The sequence below is a fragment of the Esox lucius genome, chromosome 6 (assembly GCF_011004845.1).
Source record: "Esox lucius isolate fEsoLuc1 chromosome 6, fEsoLuc1.pri, whole genome shotgun sequence".
NCBI classification, from domain to species: Eukaryota; Metazoa; Chordata; class Actinopteri; order Esociformes; family Esocidae; genus Esox; species Esox lucius.
In genome coordinates this window covers 23,942,449-23,960,947 of record NC_047574.1, presented here as the reverse complement: position 1 = coordinate 23,960,947, position 18,499 = coordinate 23,942,449, and the positions used below count along the sequence as shown (strand labels likewise).

General features: G+C 38.8%; 1 protein-coding gene across 1 annotated transcript; it reads right to left on the bottom strand.

The window, feature by feature from the left end:
- Positions 1-7,011: 7,011 nt before the first annotated feature.
- Positions 7,012-9,118, bottom strand: lbx1a (ladybird homeobox 1a). The gene is made up of 2 exons (XM_010863923.3): positions 8,421-9,118; positions 7,012-7,793 (listed from the first exon to the last, which is right to left on the bottom strand). Exons 1-2 carry the CDS (start codon positions 8,734-8,736, stop codon positions 7,309-7,311), a joined length of 801 nt encoding a protein of 266 aa, XP_010862225.1. The 5' UTR covers positions 8,737-9,118; the 3' UTR covers positions 7,012-7,308.
- Between the last annotated feature and the right edge of the window lie 9,381 nt (positions 9,119-18,499).

Sequence of the window (18,499 nt, the reverse complement as noted above, 5' to 3'; positions counted from 1 at the left end):
AGAATGTTCAGTATTGTTTCCCTGACAACTATGTACATTGTGGATTGATGTGCTGCATATTGTTTTTATTATTTTCATGGTTGAGTAGCAATATGCGTTATATTTCTATTAAATTCAGTGCAGTCCAGAAGTATTTAGACATTGACACAAGTTTTGTTGTTTTGGCTCTGTATTCCAGCATAATGCATTTGAAATTAAACTAAGTTTAAGTACAGACTCTCAGCCTGTTTTCTTACACTGTCCCTCCCATTTTAGAGGACCAAATGTATTACAACAAATGAACATAATCTTCAATAAAGTTGTCATATTTAGCGCTTCGTTGCAAATCCTTTGCATTGATGATTACCGAAGACATCACCAGACACTGTTTATTTTCCCTGGTGATGCTCTGCCTGGCCTGAACTGTAGCCATAATCAGTTCTTGTTTGTTTTTGTGCCATTTTTCCATTCAGTCTTGTCTTCAGCAAATAAAACACATGCTCAAGTGGATTCAGTTTGGAAGATTGACTTGGCCAGTCAACCACATTCAATGTTTGGTCTTTACTTTAGCAGTATGTTTGGGGTCATTGTCCCGCTGCTATGTGAAGTGCCTTCTAATCTGTTTTGAGGCATTTTGTTGTATCTAGTCAGGCAATATGTTTCTTCAGAATTCAGCATTCTGTTGCTATCAGCTGTAACATCAATGAAGACAAGTGAGCCAGTTCAGGTGGCAGCCACACAGGCCCAAAACATAAAACCCTGTCCATCTTATTTCACAGAAAGTTTGGTATGCCAGTTCACTTTTTTCTTTAACATGCCATCATTCTGGTACTTTTTCCGGAAATCTTCTGGATCTTTTTTGTATTAATGCTAACTAATGTTTTTGGACCTTGCAGTTTATTCACTTCATAGCAACGACTTTGGCAGCGATTATAGACTACTTGGGTATGGTTCTACCAGCTTTGCACACCTGGATTTGAGCAGTTTCTCCCAGTCTTCCTTGTTGATCCTCTCAAGATCTATCAGATTGGATGGGAAGCATCAGTGAACTGCATACATCAGGTTTCCATCCAGGTATTCAGTGGGTTACAAATCTGGTCTTGAACATTCAAAGACTTGTCCCGAAACCACTCCCACATTGTCATGGGGATATTGTCGTGCTGAAACATGAATCCTTTCTCCAGTCTGAGGTCCTGTGCACTGTGGACAGCATGTCTGTTGAAATGTTTGTAGTAAATTACTGGATTTGAATATCTAGAGAATATTTATAATTTCTGCTGCTGAAAAGCAAGCCAATAGCAGGGGAATCATAGTTATCGTGTTAGCTAGGTGATTAGTGTTTCCTTGTTTTCCTTGTTTTCCTTGTTTTCCTCACTAATAGTTGGATATTGGTCTCATCAGAACTGAGAAACTTTTTTCTCATGTTCTCAGAATCCTTCATGTGTCATGCCAAATGTCTTTCACCCAGGAGTGGCTTTTTTCTAGCCTCTCTACCAAAAAAGCCTGATTGATGGTGTGTTGCTGAGATGGTCATCCTTCTGGAAGGTTTGCCCATCTGAGCAGAAAAACTCTGAAGCTCTGTTTGAGTGGCCTTTGGGTTCTTGATCACTTCCCTGACCAAGGCCCTTCTTGCCTAGTTGCCTAGTTTGGCCAGACTGCAGTTCTAGGAAGAGCGCTTAAGATTCCAAACTTCTCCCAGTTTACAATTACAAAGACCATTTACCATTCAATTTTTCCCAAGATGAAGACTACAGTGAGTTCTTTGGAAATTATGACTTGCTATTTGCTTGACATGCTCTGTGAAGTGTGAAAAAGGTATGTGACTTTCTAAAGCTTGTCCAGGCAATTGAATTTGCCAGAGGTAAACTCCAATCAAGATCTATAGAGATTTCAAGTAAGGATACAGGATGCATCTGAGCTCATTTTGGAGTGTCATGGGGTGTTGTGTGTTCTTGGTCTGTCATTCTCTGAGCATAACAGTAAACCTTAATTGCTCCCCAGGTCTTTGCTGTAAAGGAAAATGTGTTCTCAGTCAACTTCCCTGATTAAAAATAACAGTAGAACAATTTTACATACAGATATTTGCTATCACTTCACCTGTAGACTTTTGTTTCTTCAAGGAAAACATTGTCAAATTGTTTTGGTATTGCTGATATTTGGTATGTGTGGATATCTTTAAGCCTCTAGAACGAATAGATTGATTTAAGGTATTGTTATTACTGTATACAACATGTTACAGACATGTCTGACAGATTTTGTCATTAACATAACAGTTGGAAGTATTGGAAGTATTGCAGTTCTCTGATAACCCAAACGTCATAGCTTTCTTGAGGACAGACATTTCTTTGTATTAAAATAGTTTGCTGCAAAATATGTAGACTATTTTTACCCACTTTTCTTAAGTTTTAATGTATATACTGTGGTAGAGTATTTAATTTTCCTGTCTTATACAAGATATATTTCATAAAGTAGATGATTAGTTCCAAAACAGCATATTCCAAAACGGCAGTTTGCCCTATTCTAGCTATACCGGCTACACAGGCTACGTTAGTGGTAACAAATGGTCCACACACACACACACACACACACACACAATATAGGTCTATTCTGCTTTTAAATCCTGGGCACTCTGACAGCACACATTAAGATCTGCCTGCTCAGCATGAACACATCATAAAAGTGGACAGGCAATTTCTGTTTTCACCAAATAGCCACGCGAGCTCGTTCTGCATCTCTGATTTTAATACACTCGACAAGCGGCTTAGCAACGGGCAAGGGAGAGTGAGCCGAGCCCAAGGGAGAAAGGGAGAGATCCGAGGCAGAGAGATTTTTGCGATATATGCCTCTCAATGCCTCTAAATCCATTTTCCATTTGAATTATCAACTAGAATTTGATTAATATGCAAATGCAAAGCGAACAGCTCGTATAATTCTCTGTGTGGATAGTAATTAATCTCCGGTTAAAGTAAATTAATACATATATCAATTTTGGCAGCGACATGCTTAGTTCAATAGCCCGTAAAATTGAAGTTTGAAGTGTTAAAGGGGGCTCCACGGGAATGCTATAACTAAAACTTTCAAATGTACCCTATTTAGTGATCAATCAAGCTTCCCCCCAGGTTAATCTAGCTAATTCCTCACCTCAAATAACAGGGTGACATACCATCAAGCCATAAAGAATCGGTCAAGTTTTTCTTCTTCCTTTCTTTATAATGTTAACCACTTACACGTCAACCCCTACCCCTAGCTATTTCAACCCCTACAAATATTTTGGTTCCGAATTTATTGAAAACAACAATTGGGATTATTTTCATGTTCTATTGTAATGTTCAAATTATTTTAGTCTAACTCAAGAGGAAAACTTTTAGTAATAACCTACCCGGGTAAATAAAATTATCAAAACAATGAAAAATAAACAAAATTGGTGGAAATGGAGCTGCACTTCCTAATCTCCTTAATAATGTATGTCCTCTTTAATAATACATATTAATAAGTCATATAGACCAATTGTTTTAAACAAATAAAACATGAACTCCTCGATCTGTAAGGCGAAATACCACGATGTGGTGGTGACCCTTGCAATAAGAAAAGGGCAACCAGTGGAGCAAAACAACACTTTAAACATCAATTTGATTTCTGAGTGTTTATTTCACTTATCGTAATGATTAGTATTATAATTTATTTGCACTTGCTTTGGCAGTGCATAGACTTTTTCTCATGCCAATAATGCCTCTTCGAATTTAACTTGTGGTGGAGTGGGGCGGGGTAGGCAGTGGATAAAGGTGAGAAGGGTAGAGAATGAGAAGAGAGTGGCGCAGACCTTATTGTTTCAGCAGGGACTCCTGCATCAAACTTCAATTTTCCGGCCGATTGAGTTAGTGATTTTCTTCACTCTCCTGGGCTAAAATACACTTAAGACGTGTGGATTAATTACCATAGTGAGGTATAGAGGATTGTACGTATCTCTGCCACGTTCAGCAACCTTATTAAATAAGGATATGAGATAGTATATGCTCTGCAGCAATATCACATTTTGCTTGGGTCACTTTGAGGCCTTGCATTAACACATAATACGTTTGATTAAAGCGCACACGAAGATTACATTTTCTATTAAATGCCATTTCAATTTGTGACACGGAAAATGAAGACAAGAAAACAAATCATTGACCTCTACACAAAACTCAATCGTTTTTGTTCTGTAAAGGTAATAGAGATGCATCGAACATAATTATGGTCTGTAATTTGTTTTAAATGAATAAAGCATAATACGTCAGTCATTAGTTTAGTGTTTTGTTAACGATTAGTGGCAGTGATAAAATAATCCAACGTTTAAATGAAATTAATGCAGGGATTTAGCATCTTAATCCATTCTCACAATTGGCCAAAGTACCCACTGTGCGCAAATGACAGACCTAACTGCTGCCTCGAGCCCATTCTTGGTCTACTCCAAAATATACTTTTCCCCCTAATGTAACTTATCCAAAGTAAAGATTCACATTACTACTAAAAAGTATAAAAAATATTTTTTAGAAAGAAATATCTTTCTATCCTATTTCTGTGGTAAAACTGCCTTTTAAAGCGACAGTACACCAACATTTGAAATATGCTTGATTTTATTAGCAGGACGTGCTTAATCCATTCATCATAACAGACAACACCAGAAAATAGCTTGATTACCTACCACACAGCCAGCAATACCGTTACTGCTAATGAAAATATTCGAGTGGTAGGGTCTATGGCAGGATACTTTACAATACAGGCCCAAAATCTCCAACTGATTTCCAACCAAATGTTATAGCAACCAACACCATAATAAGATACACAGAATATTGAAATGTAGTATAGGAATTTGGGTATTAATTTAACAATATCTACTGAGACTTCTGAGATTATATAATAACTATTATTCTGATATTACACACCAACACGGCACTCAGATGGTAGTTGATATCTTATTCTTCAAAGTATCTACACCATTTTGAGATATTTTAGTTGTTTTGATCGCAAATCATACATGTTTATGACCAGGTTTAACCACTGGCGGAGTGGGACAAAATCAGGTCTGGTAATGGTGTAGATAAGTTCTAAAATTTTTACTAATTGTTCGTCTGTCAGGTTCAGATCAACCCGTAAAAACAATCCGCCCCTTCCAGTGGTGTGAGGATGACAGTCCTGAACACCGCTTTTTTTCTAAAATATATTTTCTGAAATTCTGATTTTAAACCTGACTGTGAACTGTTACCTCATTGCTAACCGACACTGTGGCGGTGTTATCTACTGGAAACAATATTATGTTCTGCCAAATTACAGAAGATTTTTTTCAACGTTTAACAAAAGAAGGACCGTTTTAAATGCATAACTGACCTCAAAACATTAAAGTAATAATATAACAAAAGCAACAATAACGACATTGCTAAAAGTGGTATAAAGGGTCTGGTAATAAACGTGGCTATTATCAGCAATGTAGCAAACTGCTGATGATATTAACATACAAATGGTAGGTTAATTTGTTAAAATTACATACTAATACTAGAAATTGAACTAGGAGTACTACTACGAATAATAACATATTCATGATTACTATTATGATTATTATTAGTATTGGTAATCATTTCAGAATGTGTTTTTTCCCCAACTTTTCCTATCTGAAAACAGTGTATTTTATTAGACCTACCAACTAGGGACTGATTTCTATAGAAATCATTTATAGTAAAATTGGCTGACTAATTACCATCGATTATTATGAAAGGCATGTTTTATATTAGGCTTAGTGAGTTTTGTAAGAAAATATCTAACTTCTCTATAAATTATTAACAGCTTGCTGGCACAATATTACCTTCTCTCAACTTAAAAATTGCTATAGACAAATAAAAATGTAACTAACAGAAAACCATACTGAGAAAACAAAGCCCTCCACCAATCGAACAAAAATATGGGAGTACCCTATTTAGCATGAAAAACACCCAGGCAAAAGCCAAATATTATTTTCACCCGCTGACACAAACACAAAGCATAGGCTAGCCCCTCCAGAATAAGAGACTTCAATTGAGATGCATAGACTTGTTTAAATCGCGAGTTAAAAAGCTTGACAGTGATAGCTATGAGCCCAGATGCCCTCACTTGCGTAGGGGCTATGTATGCATTACTGCCTTTCTAACAAAAAGGAGCTAGAAGGAGGGTTAAATCAATCGATCAAATTGACGGAAATTGTGAGGAAAATTCAGAAACCATATGGCCTCCAAACGTTTGTGTCCTTTCTTGTGCGGTGGGACACGCTTCTTTCCGTATTGAGCGCGGCTGGAGTCCGCCCATGCCCCATTGTAGCTGTCACACCGGGGGGCAGTGCTCATTTGTCCGCGGGTTTCACGGTTCTATGCAGAGAATGAGTGAAAAACGCACATACAGCTTGGAGGATCTGGCCCAAAACTGGACGTTTTTGTGTCTCCAGATTGGCGTTTCTCACAAATTCTATTGAGGAAATGAAAACACACGTCGTGGGGTCAGAAGGCAGTTTTGAATGTGTTAAATGTGAAAGAAAAATGATACATTTGCTCGCGGCGCAATTAATTTATTAGATCGAAATGTGACATTTGTTTTTAAACGAAAAGATAATAGCCTATTATAAAACAGAATGTCCGAAGAGCCTTTATGTTTCAATAAATGCTACTAAAATGATGAATACTGAGAAACGAAATGTTTTATTTTGTAATATACACTTTATACATTAGGTTTTAATGATGTTCTGGTATTGAAAGGCACTTATAGGTATACAAACCATTATAAATATATTAAAGTGGCTGATTTTACAACAACCAGATGACATATTATTTATCTTTGACCAGTACTGTAGAAAATGTCGTTATCAAATGTTTGAAATAGGATAACATATGTAATATTTTACAATTTGAATGCTGCTGTAATATTCAAACAATGAGAGTTGTTTAAATTAATATTAAGTTAAACAAAATAAAACATGCACTGAAATAATTAATAGGTTTGACTCTTAAGACTGTGTGTGTGTGTGTGTGTGTGTGTGTGTGTGTGTGTGTGTGTGTGTGTGTGTGTGTGTGAGAGAGTGTGTGTGTGTGTGTGCGCGCGAGCGTGTGCTTTTGGTGTCAAATCATTTGATAGGTGTACATATTGCTTTTCTTTTAACGATCCGCGTTGGTTAAATGAATGGATGAATACAATATGTGTCTATCTGCGGTTGCATATCATAGTCCATGCGTATGCTGGGTGTTCTTCATAAAAGCCTCATGAATACATGTGCTGTAAAAATGGCACTTCAAACTTTTGTAGCGGTAAGAGCGAAATCCATCGGTAAAATCCTTAGTCATCCACGTCAATCTCCTCATCCTCGGAGCAGCCCTTGCTGCTAGTATGGTCTGTATATGGCGACGAAGGGGAGGACAATAGCAGTTTATTCGGGGTGTTGCGCTCATGGTTCGATAGCGAAGGTGATTCTGATCTGTTAGGGCCCAGTGCGCCATTAGCTGCGCATTTTTCCAACTCAGCTAGTTTGGCCATTTTCTCGAAGGACACTGTACCCACTGCTTTGGCCGACTCCACGTCCGCCTTCATCTCCTCCAAGTCCCGTTTGAGCTTGGCGCGCCGGTTCTGGAACCAGGTGATGACCTGCGCGTTGGTGAGTCCAAGCTGCTGTGCTATTTGGTCTCGGTCAGCTGGACTCAGGTACTTCTGGTATAGGAAACGCTTCTCCAACTCGTAGATCTGATGGTTGGTGAAAGCAGTGCGAGACTTTCGGCGCTTTTTGGGATTATTCCGCGAACCAAAAAGTGTCATGCCGTCTCGGCCTGTGAGAGGATATACAGAATAGCAATTTGTGAATCACCATTTAGTTTGTCCCTCTAATAAACCCTATAGAAATAACGTCTAGAAAAATAACAATAATAGGCACCAAGGCCATATCAGCATTAACAACCATAACTACAATATTGTCAATATGCTTTTTATAGCAAGACAATTGGAGTGGTGTTAAAATGGTGTAACTAATTAATACAATTCTTGAACGAAAAAAATCGTATTATATTATTATATGTGCAGCGTGATGTACCAATTTCCCCTCATATAATTGATCATATTTAGGCCTACATAGTGGAACAAGCTAGTAAAATATATTTTGTTCGCTTATAAGTAACCAAACCCATAAGCTAAAAATATCTTGCTAGGATGTAATAAAAAAATACAAACATCGTTTAAGATTTGTGGCACTGCTCCTTGTGCAAATTCCATCGAAAACAAAAACAAAAAAAGATGCCTAGGCTAAATCATCTTGCATCCATTTAATACTCGAATTCTGAAATATGTATAGGCACAGATCCACTGCAAGGCACACACACTGAGACCTGTGATATTGTTATCTATACATTCTGTGCTTAATACCTAATTAAATAAACAATGATCTGTCTCTCTAGACTTACCCTCCGCGGCTTGAAGAACACTAACTTCGAGGCCTTTGAAGGTTTTGCTGGCAAGCTCCTCCAGAGCGCAGAGCGGGGAGGTTTGAGTGAACAGGGCCCGGTTGGACAGGCTATGACCGGATGAAGACAGCTTTTCGCTGGAGGACAGCAGGTGCGCCGTCCCGCAGCTAGAGTAACTTCTCTTCACCGAAGGTTTATTCAAGATGTCCTCTATACTAAACGGCGTCAGGGGCTTGTTTGAGTTGGCTGGCGGCGGAAGCTGGTCCAGCGCACTGCGTCTGCGGTCTTCCATAACAGTGGGATCTTTGGAGGTCATAGTAGCTTATCAGATGACGCTTCGAAGAATTGTTTTGCAAGAGTTACTTCAATAATAATAATGCCGTCAATAAAAATGTTGGTGTATGTGGAGAAAAAAAATCAGATCACAGGTGTTTCTGCAAGCGCATATTGGTCGCTTTGTCGCATGGAAGGGAGACTTTAAGTCTAGTTAAAGTCCCACTTTTTCTGTCCACTCTTCCAGGGTGACGCACGAACCACAACATGAAACCGTCCAGCGGACAGTGATGCCCAAAAATAAGCCGCAATTGACTACCACTGACAAGTGATTGTAGATTGTAAGGCAATTAATTATTGACTGATACACATGTACACACTCCCTCTTTCTTTTTCTCTCTCCCCCTCACTCTTTCTCCCCTCACTTTCTCTCTCTGTCACTCTTTGAGTATGACGCGGTCCCGTGCAGGCTTTAGCGCGAGCAGAGCACCGGTAATTAGAGGGCATGGCTGGGGGAGGAGTCAAGTTGGAATACTTAATGCAAAGCAACAATTCATCGAAATACATATTTTATTTATCCATACAATATTTGTTGGTAGAATAGCCTATTTTCGTGCCACATAATGGACGCATCAATTTACCTATACAATTGCTTTTAAGAATGTAGGTGCAACACGTTTTTTGTCCTCTAAAATGCAAGATAATTTGATTGTACTTGAAATATGTGATTTATGTAAAGGAATGTTTTGTTTTGTTACTACATTACCTTTTAACGCTTACTTTCGATGTATGAAGTAAACATGCATGGTTATTCCTGTAGGTAAAAGGTTACAGCCTGCGTAGCTGCGATTTTAGATATCAGCACTGTTGTTTTATAAAGGTGGGGAATTGTGGAGGTATGCAGTATATCAGGCTGATAATACTTCCTGGCAGAGAGACATCATTCCCAGCCGTGCCAAATCCTCTGCACTATAACTCACACTCAAAAGGCCAGCCTCCATAGCTAGCTGGGAGATATTTCACCTCCTCAATGCTTGGCTGCCATGCAGAGCTAGATTTACAAATATGGTTTTATCTTAGAGGTTAGGTTTTTTGCAGTAGACCTACAGTTTGGAAATAAAGTCCCAGCTTCACCATCCAGCAAGATCTCCCACTGAACACATTGTTGCCTTTAAAGCAAGATCAAAGTTCATAATACGCTTCAGCTTGTATGGATGTTTATCCAGTTCAGATACAAACGTCGGCAGACCAAAGAATCCGGTTGATGAGTTTGTTTTACGTTAGTACTGGGCCTGTCCATGACTACTTCTATTAACAACAATTGTTATAATAATAATAATAATAACAATTATAGGCTAATATTACCATAATGTATACTTATAGTTTTTCATGCTTTGTCCTATTTGTGAATTTTAAAAGATATCCTTACTTACACTTATGTAATTGTCCTGTATGGCTCAATTGGTAGGATAAGGTACCAAGGTTGATTCGTTTCCAGGCACAGATGACTATGATTTGGATAAACGCTTAAGCAGAAATAGGTTAAATTTAGCGTTGGAGTTCACATAACAGAGATCGTATGAAACATTGTGGGACTCTTCCATATATGATTTTCTAACATACTATTACTGGAATTATTCTTGGAAAGGAAATTATACAAACTAAAAACTCAAGTGACGCATTGGTTGCGTCCAATACACTCCACAATTTGAAATGATGCATAATTAAAATCTAACAATTCTCATTTTTAAGATGAGTTCAGAATATGTTTTCATACTGCAAAACTTTCTATTACTGGTGTCTGTCAAATTGGAGGAGATTTTGGGATTTAAAAATCTAAAAAGTTATTTAATGTATTGTAGCCTACAGATCAAGGATATTCAAATACCAAGCTAATCACGAAATGTAAGTACGTTGTACGAGTTTTCTATATATCATTTATTAAATCGAAAGTGCTAATCAATGTTAAATATATTCTAATTAGGATAAATTACATTGTGAGCTAAAATTATTTTAAAAAAAAGTGATGATTACCTTAAATTTGAGCTGTTGTGGCTTCAATACAAAATCCTACCCCTAGTGGCGGCATAATGTAATCAAGGTAAAAAAAAAAAAAGGCCTGTTACTTTTTGTATGTATTTTTAGTATTTTATGCTAATTAATCGCTAGATCTCCCTATATTTGAAAAGGGAACCACATCATTTTAGAATTCTAGAACACTGAAGTTAATGTCCCCCAGAATGCCATGCACACATTTACATTGATATTTGAGTTATATAGTATGCATTCTTATTCAGAGCGACTTGGAAGAGCGGTTAGGGTTGAATATCTTGCTGAAGGGCCCGATGACGGATTGTTCACTTTAGGGCCAGCCCTAAGATTCGAACCAGCGTCACTTCAGTTACTGACCCTAGGCTCCAACCGCTATCTGCCATCTTAATTTCTAGAAAGTCCCATATAACACTTTGTGTGAGTCAATTCTGGAGATGTCCAACAATATGATAAGAACAGATTACATATTTTCAGTCTCTAACAGTCAGTTGTTTCATGTCCAATATCTAACGCCCTTGGGCAATTTACTGGACCAAAGCGCGTGACATTTCAGAGGCTGATTGCTTTCTCTCCCAGATTTCTGTTCATCACAGATTTCGTCTACACGTGACAATACTGCAACAGCATGTATCATTTTCTTTAGATAATGTACTAGTAGCTTGATTGTAGATAAGGCTATGGTATAAAGATTGATTGACGAGTTTTAGGTGTCTGCAATCAAAATGTAACAATGAGTTATTCAGAATAATTACTATGTTACTTAGGTCACTATATTTGGTGCGTTAGAACTTTTCTCGACAGTTTTATTTCGTAATTTACTCACGTCTTCCCCGTGCGTGAGATCTGATTTCACGGCAGTGTTGGATCTTTTCAGGGTTACCCTTTCGCCCGCGCGCGTGCCCTTTCTGTACTCCATCATTGCACCCACATCCGTGCGGATGAATGTGATGTCTTCATTTGATACCCTCTAAGAAATTGAGAAACACTCACATTTTCACGTAGGTCTTGATTTCGTCATCAGGAGAAATTTCTACTCAGGCCTTTCATCTTTTGTTGGCAAAGTCAGAGCAGGGAACCTAGGGATCTGTATTCCCATGTCAAGCAAAAAGAGCAGTTACTGCACATTTGGTTAAAAACTGTGGTACCAACATTTTTGATACATTAAATAATGCTTCATTATAACCTGGACAAATAACCTGGCACCACAGTAATACCTGCAAACAGAACGTGTCAGTTCATGTTTGCAGGTATTACAAAAAGTTACATTGAAAAGAGAAAAAGCAGAACTGCCATCAATCATCTCAGTTTTACCTATAGCTCAGGGCTGCAGTTTCTACAGTTTACCATGGTGTTGTTCTTTGGTGATAGGTATGAAAGTATATGAAACTGACAATCAAATAAAACTAAATGTAACTTCAGGAAAATATTATAATTAATACATATTCCACTGGAATTCCACTAAATATTGATCTATGTTTATTCCAATTAAATAAGTAAATAACTGGTTTTAATAAAATTACGAGTATTATAAAACATTTGTCTGCTATATGTTGTCTTTGAGTAGCCTATCCCTAGCTAAGCCATACAGATACAAAATACACAGCATGTGAAGGCTGGAAGTCTAGTCCACATGCTGGCATCATTTGTTTTTGCCTGTGACCTTCACTCGCTTTGTGAAATCACATGCAATAATGGGACGATGACCGAACTCCTTAATGTGCCATTTTACCAAACCGACTCTCTGGATTTGTTGTCTGCATTCTGTGTGATGAGGTGCAGTTTGAAGGTAAATATATCCAGTAGTTTCCTTATAGGGTCAAATTACTGATTAAAGCATGAAAATAGGAACATGGCCAAATATTGTTCTAGGCAAGTACATTATTTTATAAAACAGCATGATTATTTACAAAAACATTTTTAATATATTTTTTCGCGTGTACAAATGCATAATAAAATATGTTTGTATGGAGAATAGCTTTAAAGGCCAATTTGGTTTTATTTATTTTTAATGCCTACTGAAGATTTTAAATAAAATTGCTAAATAATCTGTCCAAATCAGAACCACAACGAAGGGACCATACTTTTGAGAGTTAAGAGAAATGCTGTGTCATTCTACACACAATATTTCATAATGTTAAAGCAGAATATTGTTCTGAAAAATTGTCACAAATGTTAAAAATGAAAAGTTGAAATTCTATTATTCAATAAGTATTCAACCCCTTTCTAAATGCAAAGTCACAAATTAAGGTGTGTGGACTCCGTGTTCAATAATGGTTAAGATGATAATCAAATAACAACCCTATTTCTGTACGTTTGAAGCAAGTGTGATGGTGGCAGCTTCATAGTGTGGATATGCTTGTCACCAGTAAGGACTATGAAGATTTGGGTGACTAAAAGAAACAAAATAGAGTTAAGAACAGGCAAAATCCTAGAAAAAAACCCTGATCCAATCAGCTTACCATAAAACACTGGAAGAGTAAGTCACCTTTTCGCTGCACAGTAATCTAATCTAAGTCCAGTTCTATGCTGGAGTTGCTTACCAATACAATATTGAAGATTCCAGAGTGATCTGGACTTACATTGGCAAGACAACCAACTTCACAGAATTTTAAAAATGAACAATTAAATAAGAATGGACAGATATTGTACATTCCAGGTGCGCAAACCTTTTTGAGGCCTACTCAGAAAGATACAAAGCTAGATAATATAATGAAAATAGTGTTTTTAATTTACATAAATACTTTAAACATTACATTATTTTATTATATATATCATGCCTGACGGCTGCATCCAGGCACTCCCAATATACTATTGGTTATATCATACTTTTATAAACTGCAAATAATTGTCGTACTTACTCGTATCCCTTCTCATTCTGATTACAAGTCAGAAAAATCTCTTAAGAAAATATCAGAGGATCGGTCCCCTAGCATTTGATGGAGCTATCACTCAACTAATTTGATACATTTTACTAATTGGTTACTAAAGAAAAAATAAACAATATGGGCTAGGGGTTAGAGGGTTGCTTTCAGACTAATATTGGCTCTCACAGGCAGACATGTTGGCTGTGATTATGGAGGCCCGACATTTCTGCCATAAATGTGACCATTCATGGGACTGAGTCTGAGGCACTTATAGTGCACACTGCCGTGGGCAAACAGATCCGCTCGGTGCTAAACGAATGCCTATGTTGACTGGCCTCTCAACGTGGCTATTGGCTAATCCCACACACACAGATGTGTGCCATCGTAGAGCTGATGGGCCCCCAAAAGCAGACAATGACAATGACTTTATCGCATCAAGTTTTGAATGGTCATCTAGTACACCACAGGAGACCTTCCTACCCCAGCCAGCTATAGCTCCAGCTGGTTTCATCACCTGTTCATCCCTTCATTAATTCAATCACTAATTTATTTCTTCATCTGTTCATTCATTCATACATGCATACATACCTACATGCATACACGTTCTCTTTTCCCGGCCATGTGTTGTGGATAACAAGCATATATCTATGTCAGACCCTGAGCCAGCCTTGCCAGGCTGGTAGACAAACAGCTGGTGAAGGAGACTACCCTCTGACCCTGACAGACTTGTTACTAATCACATCATCTCTTCCACCACCGGAGGCAGCAGTGAGAGGTCCAGTCCAGCGATGAAGGCAGAGGGATAACAGGGTGGTTTGGGTTGGGTGGGTCAGCCTGGCATGGAGGGATAAGAGCTCTGATCGATGTCTTCACCTGTGTGTGTCTAAAAGCAGAAAGCTGGACAGGTGTGCCTTGAGGAACACAAGGGTAAAGGGCTTCTTTTGATGGATGGCAGCAGTTAAATCGTGGATGTACTGTATGTGTGTTTGTGTGTGTGTTGTGTGCATCTTTGGCGCACAAAAGTGCGAGCTGAAGGAGAGGGGGTTGTTTATGGGTCTGCTGAGTCTCATGGTGAATTTAAACCTGATTGTCACATTAAAAACAGATTCTGATCTACTCCAGTCATTCTATTTACCAACCAATACGAGCCTAGAAGCAAGAGAAAGCCATAATATGGGCCATGCTCCAGACAGCCCCTCCCACCACAATGTGGGAGCTGTGACTAATGTGATATATTCATTACAGATGAGTGATGACAACAATGTGATGTACTCATTAATAGTGAGTGATGTCACTAATGTGATAGACTCAGTGAGCGATTTCCCCTTCCTCATTCCCAGCTGGTTGGCTATTTTGTCTCACCTATGCTACAATGAACAGTACCATTTTGGGCAAACCACAACGGGTTACTGATAATGAAATAGAAGTCAAGGTTTGGTTGTGGCATGGTGTATCAGTTGGCAGAGTAATGCTGTTACTGTCACTTGGCAACCACTTTTCAGATGTGTGTTGCCAGATTTCAATTAGAGGGAAGAGAGAGAATGATGGCAGAGAGACAAAGACGCGGAGAAAGAGGGAGACCAAGACATGCAGAGATAGAGACAGGGTGACAGAGTGAGAAAGATGGAGACAGAGACATTGATAGACAAAGACAGGGAGACAGAGAGAAAGAGGGATAAGAAGACATTCATAGGACAGAGAGAAAGAGGGAGAGAGAGAGAGAGAGAGAGACAGGGAGAGAAACAGAGACATACAGGAACAGATTTAGAGCGACAGCGACGTGGTGGAAGAAAGGCAGAGAGAGACAGAAAGAGAGAAGCGAGGAATGAGAGGCGGCAGTGACACCATCAGTGCACAGAAAGAAAGATAGCGACAAAATAGAAAAAGAGAATTTCTGTAGTGTAGATACTAAGAAATACCAAAGAGGGCCGGTGATTAATAAGATGCCAGGAGAATAAAAGGAGAATAAAAGAAAGAGAAAGTGTTAGGGGGAAGGTGTGTGGCTAGCCAGTCTGATTCAGCAGCAGATGTTGCTGCCATTCAGCTGTTAATTGAAGCCTCTTTACTGAATCGTAATGAGGAGGAGCTTGCTGACCATGACATTCTACCAACACCTGCCTGCGTGGCTCTAGCACTCGTCTTCATTCCTAACCTGTGCAACCTATCCTATAACTTATTTTCCTTATTCCCTCTTTTCGTATCCGTTCCTCCTCCGTTAGGCCGGGATTCATTCCAGCCACAGGTTACAGTAATTAAGTCAGTGTTTTCCACGTTAACAGGGATTCCGTTCACAGGTAATGATGATTATGTCATCTGTTCGTGGTACACTTCAAACCCAGTGGTCAGATTGAACAATGGCCTTATTTAGCCAGTATTCAATTTATCCTCATTTGTTGCTGTTTATTCTGCCTTTTCCATGCCTCTCCTCTTCCTCTCCTTGTTGTGGGAGGTTCAATCAGAGTACACCTGTGAGGGAAAAGATTGAATTGGAATTGCTCTCTCAATTTTTCAGCCAACTTAATCATTAATGTCATGGTTGTCCAGCCTGTGGTGGTCAATGTGGTGTCCTGTCCAGACGGCATGGTTAACAACCAACTCGTAGGCATAGATGTGACAAAAAGAACATTAAAACAATGTTGAAAAAAAAGAACATTTGAGGATGTGTTTTTAACGGCGGGTGTTCAGTAATGAAAATGTCATTAATGTTGGCGCACTTTTGTAATGTTCCATTCATCAATGCGAGGAGCTCTAAAAGAAAATCAATGTTTAATTTAAGGAAAGGTGTTTAGCAGCATACAGACCAAAAAAACAACCTCTTTAATTCAGACAAACTCAAACGATCGCTGCTGGTCTGACAGGTGCCCTAGCCGATAGGGCTCTGATTAGCTCATTCTATCAACCTAGCCTAGTGAAATAGACAAAATGACCGGCGGATGGTTTAAAGGCAAATCTTTTCAGCATATTGACAACATGTCTGAGAATGTGTGTGTCTGCGTGCAGCTTGTGAAAATCTGAATTAAACAAAATTGTATTTGTCATATGCTTTGTTAACATGTTTAGAATAAAAGTGAAATGCTAATTCAAAAAAAAAAAAAAATCCAAAACTTAAGATTGAAGTAATTAAAAAGAATATATACAGAATGTATAGAAAAAGTACACAAGGATTTAATACACAATAATATGAGCAACAGTATATTTTTCTATTTGCAGAGAGCACTAGATTAAGCAGTCTGTGTAAACCTAAATTACCCATATTGTGGTGGGTGTGATATCCTGCATTAATTCTATAGTACTAGGTTAGTTCTGGCTGAATGGATTTGAATGTGTCGAGTAAATGCTGGGTAGGGAGAATGTGACCCCATGGGCCTCTCTCAGTCACAGCTTCATTAAGGCAAAACACCCATGAATACAAAATCCCACCAATCCGAAAGTGGCATGGTTTACAAATTCTTGTTGAATTTCATCAGAAGATGCTTTCACTGTTTCACACTCAAGGAAGTTTACCCATTAAAATGCCTTACGTAAAACAAAAGGATGCTCAGACTTGAAAATTCTCACTGCAACTTTAAAACCAGGAACTTTTTTCATCTTAATGGGACATAGTTTTTCACTCTCCGTCTTGGGTGTAGCGTGGGTTTTTTAAAGGGTTTAAATGTCACATCTCTCTCCCATTGATCCAGTAGTGGCCTCTCCTCTTCTCAGATCAATGGGAAATCAAAGAAAACCTGGGGCTAAAAGGGGCATGGAGGGTCATAAACCTTCTAGCATAGTCTGATTGGATGAAAAAAGGTCACAGCTGAATGTCACTGCAATCATTCCAGTGGCCTATCAAAGAGATAGTAGTAGTTTGTTGTTGAAACTCACGCATACAGTAAATACACATGCAAACACACAAGTACAGACCTTCGGCTAAACTTAACCTTCGCACTACTTGAACCCTAAACCTAACTCCAAAACCCTAAACCTAACACATAAGTCTATAAATACATATTGGTGAATTTTGGTCATGAAAAAGTAGGGAAACAAGTACACACACCTAACACTACCTAAGACTTTCCAACAAGCATAGAAATCACGCAATTCGTAAGAATGACCACGCCAGCGCTGAACCCCTCTATACTGCCTGTAAGTGGCGGGTTGAACAAACCATCCTATTGGAAATGTGTTGTCTGACAGAAATGACTGCATCGCTGCGAGCACCCTTAATTAACTGATTGAAAAATCAATAGGAATAGTTATTTTACTTAGTTTCTTCTTAATTGACTGTGAAAAAAAAAGAAATCTCAGATGCATTTCTGAAAATGGTATGTATCAAACACTGCAAAGGGATGTGTGTGTGGTTTTAGTGTGTGTGAGGTGTTAAGTGTCGTTTTGCTGCTGACATTTCTCTTTAAATCAGCCCGACTCCCACCCAGGCTCTTCCACACTTGAACTCCTGGTAATGAATCACTTGGCCAACACAATATCCACTCCCCAGGAAGCAGAAAGGCCTTGAGCTTTACAGCAGCATCCATCTGGCCATAAGTCTCCCTGCTGCAAACACACATACACACACAACTACCCACACATACACACATTCCCACTCGTGCCCCCCCCCCCTTCACTCACTAAGCCTAGACAAGAAATCACCCCTATTGAGGCAAGGACACAAATCTCACCCCAGATCACACACAACAACCCCCCCCCCCCCCACCCCACACACACACACACATATACACAATATCTCCAGTGCTCAGATTGCTCTGAGATTTATTCGCCTGCCAAGCCAGCAGAAAATTGACTTGTTTCATGGAGGCAGGCTATTGACACACACTGGTGAGGAGAAAGAGCCAGAGAAATGGAGAGAGAGAGAAATAGAGGGAGACAGAAATAGAGGGAGAGAATGATATA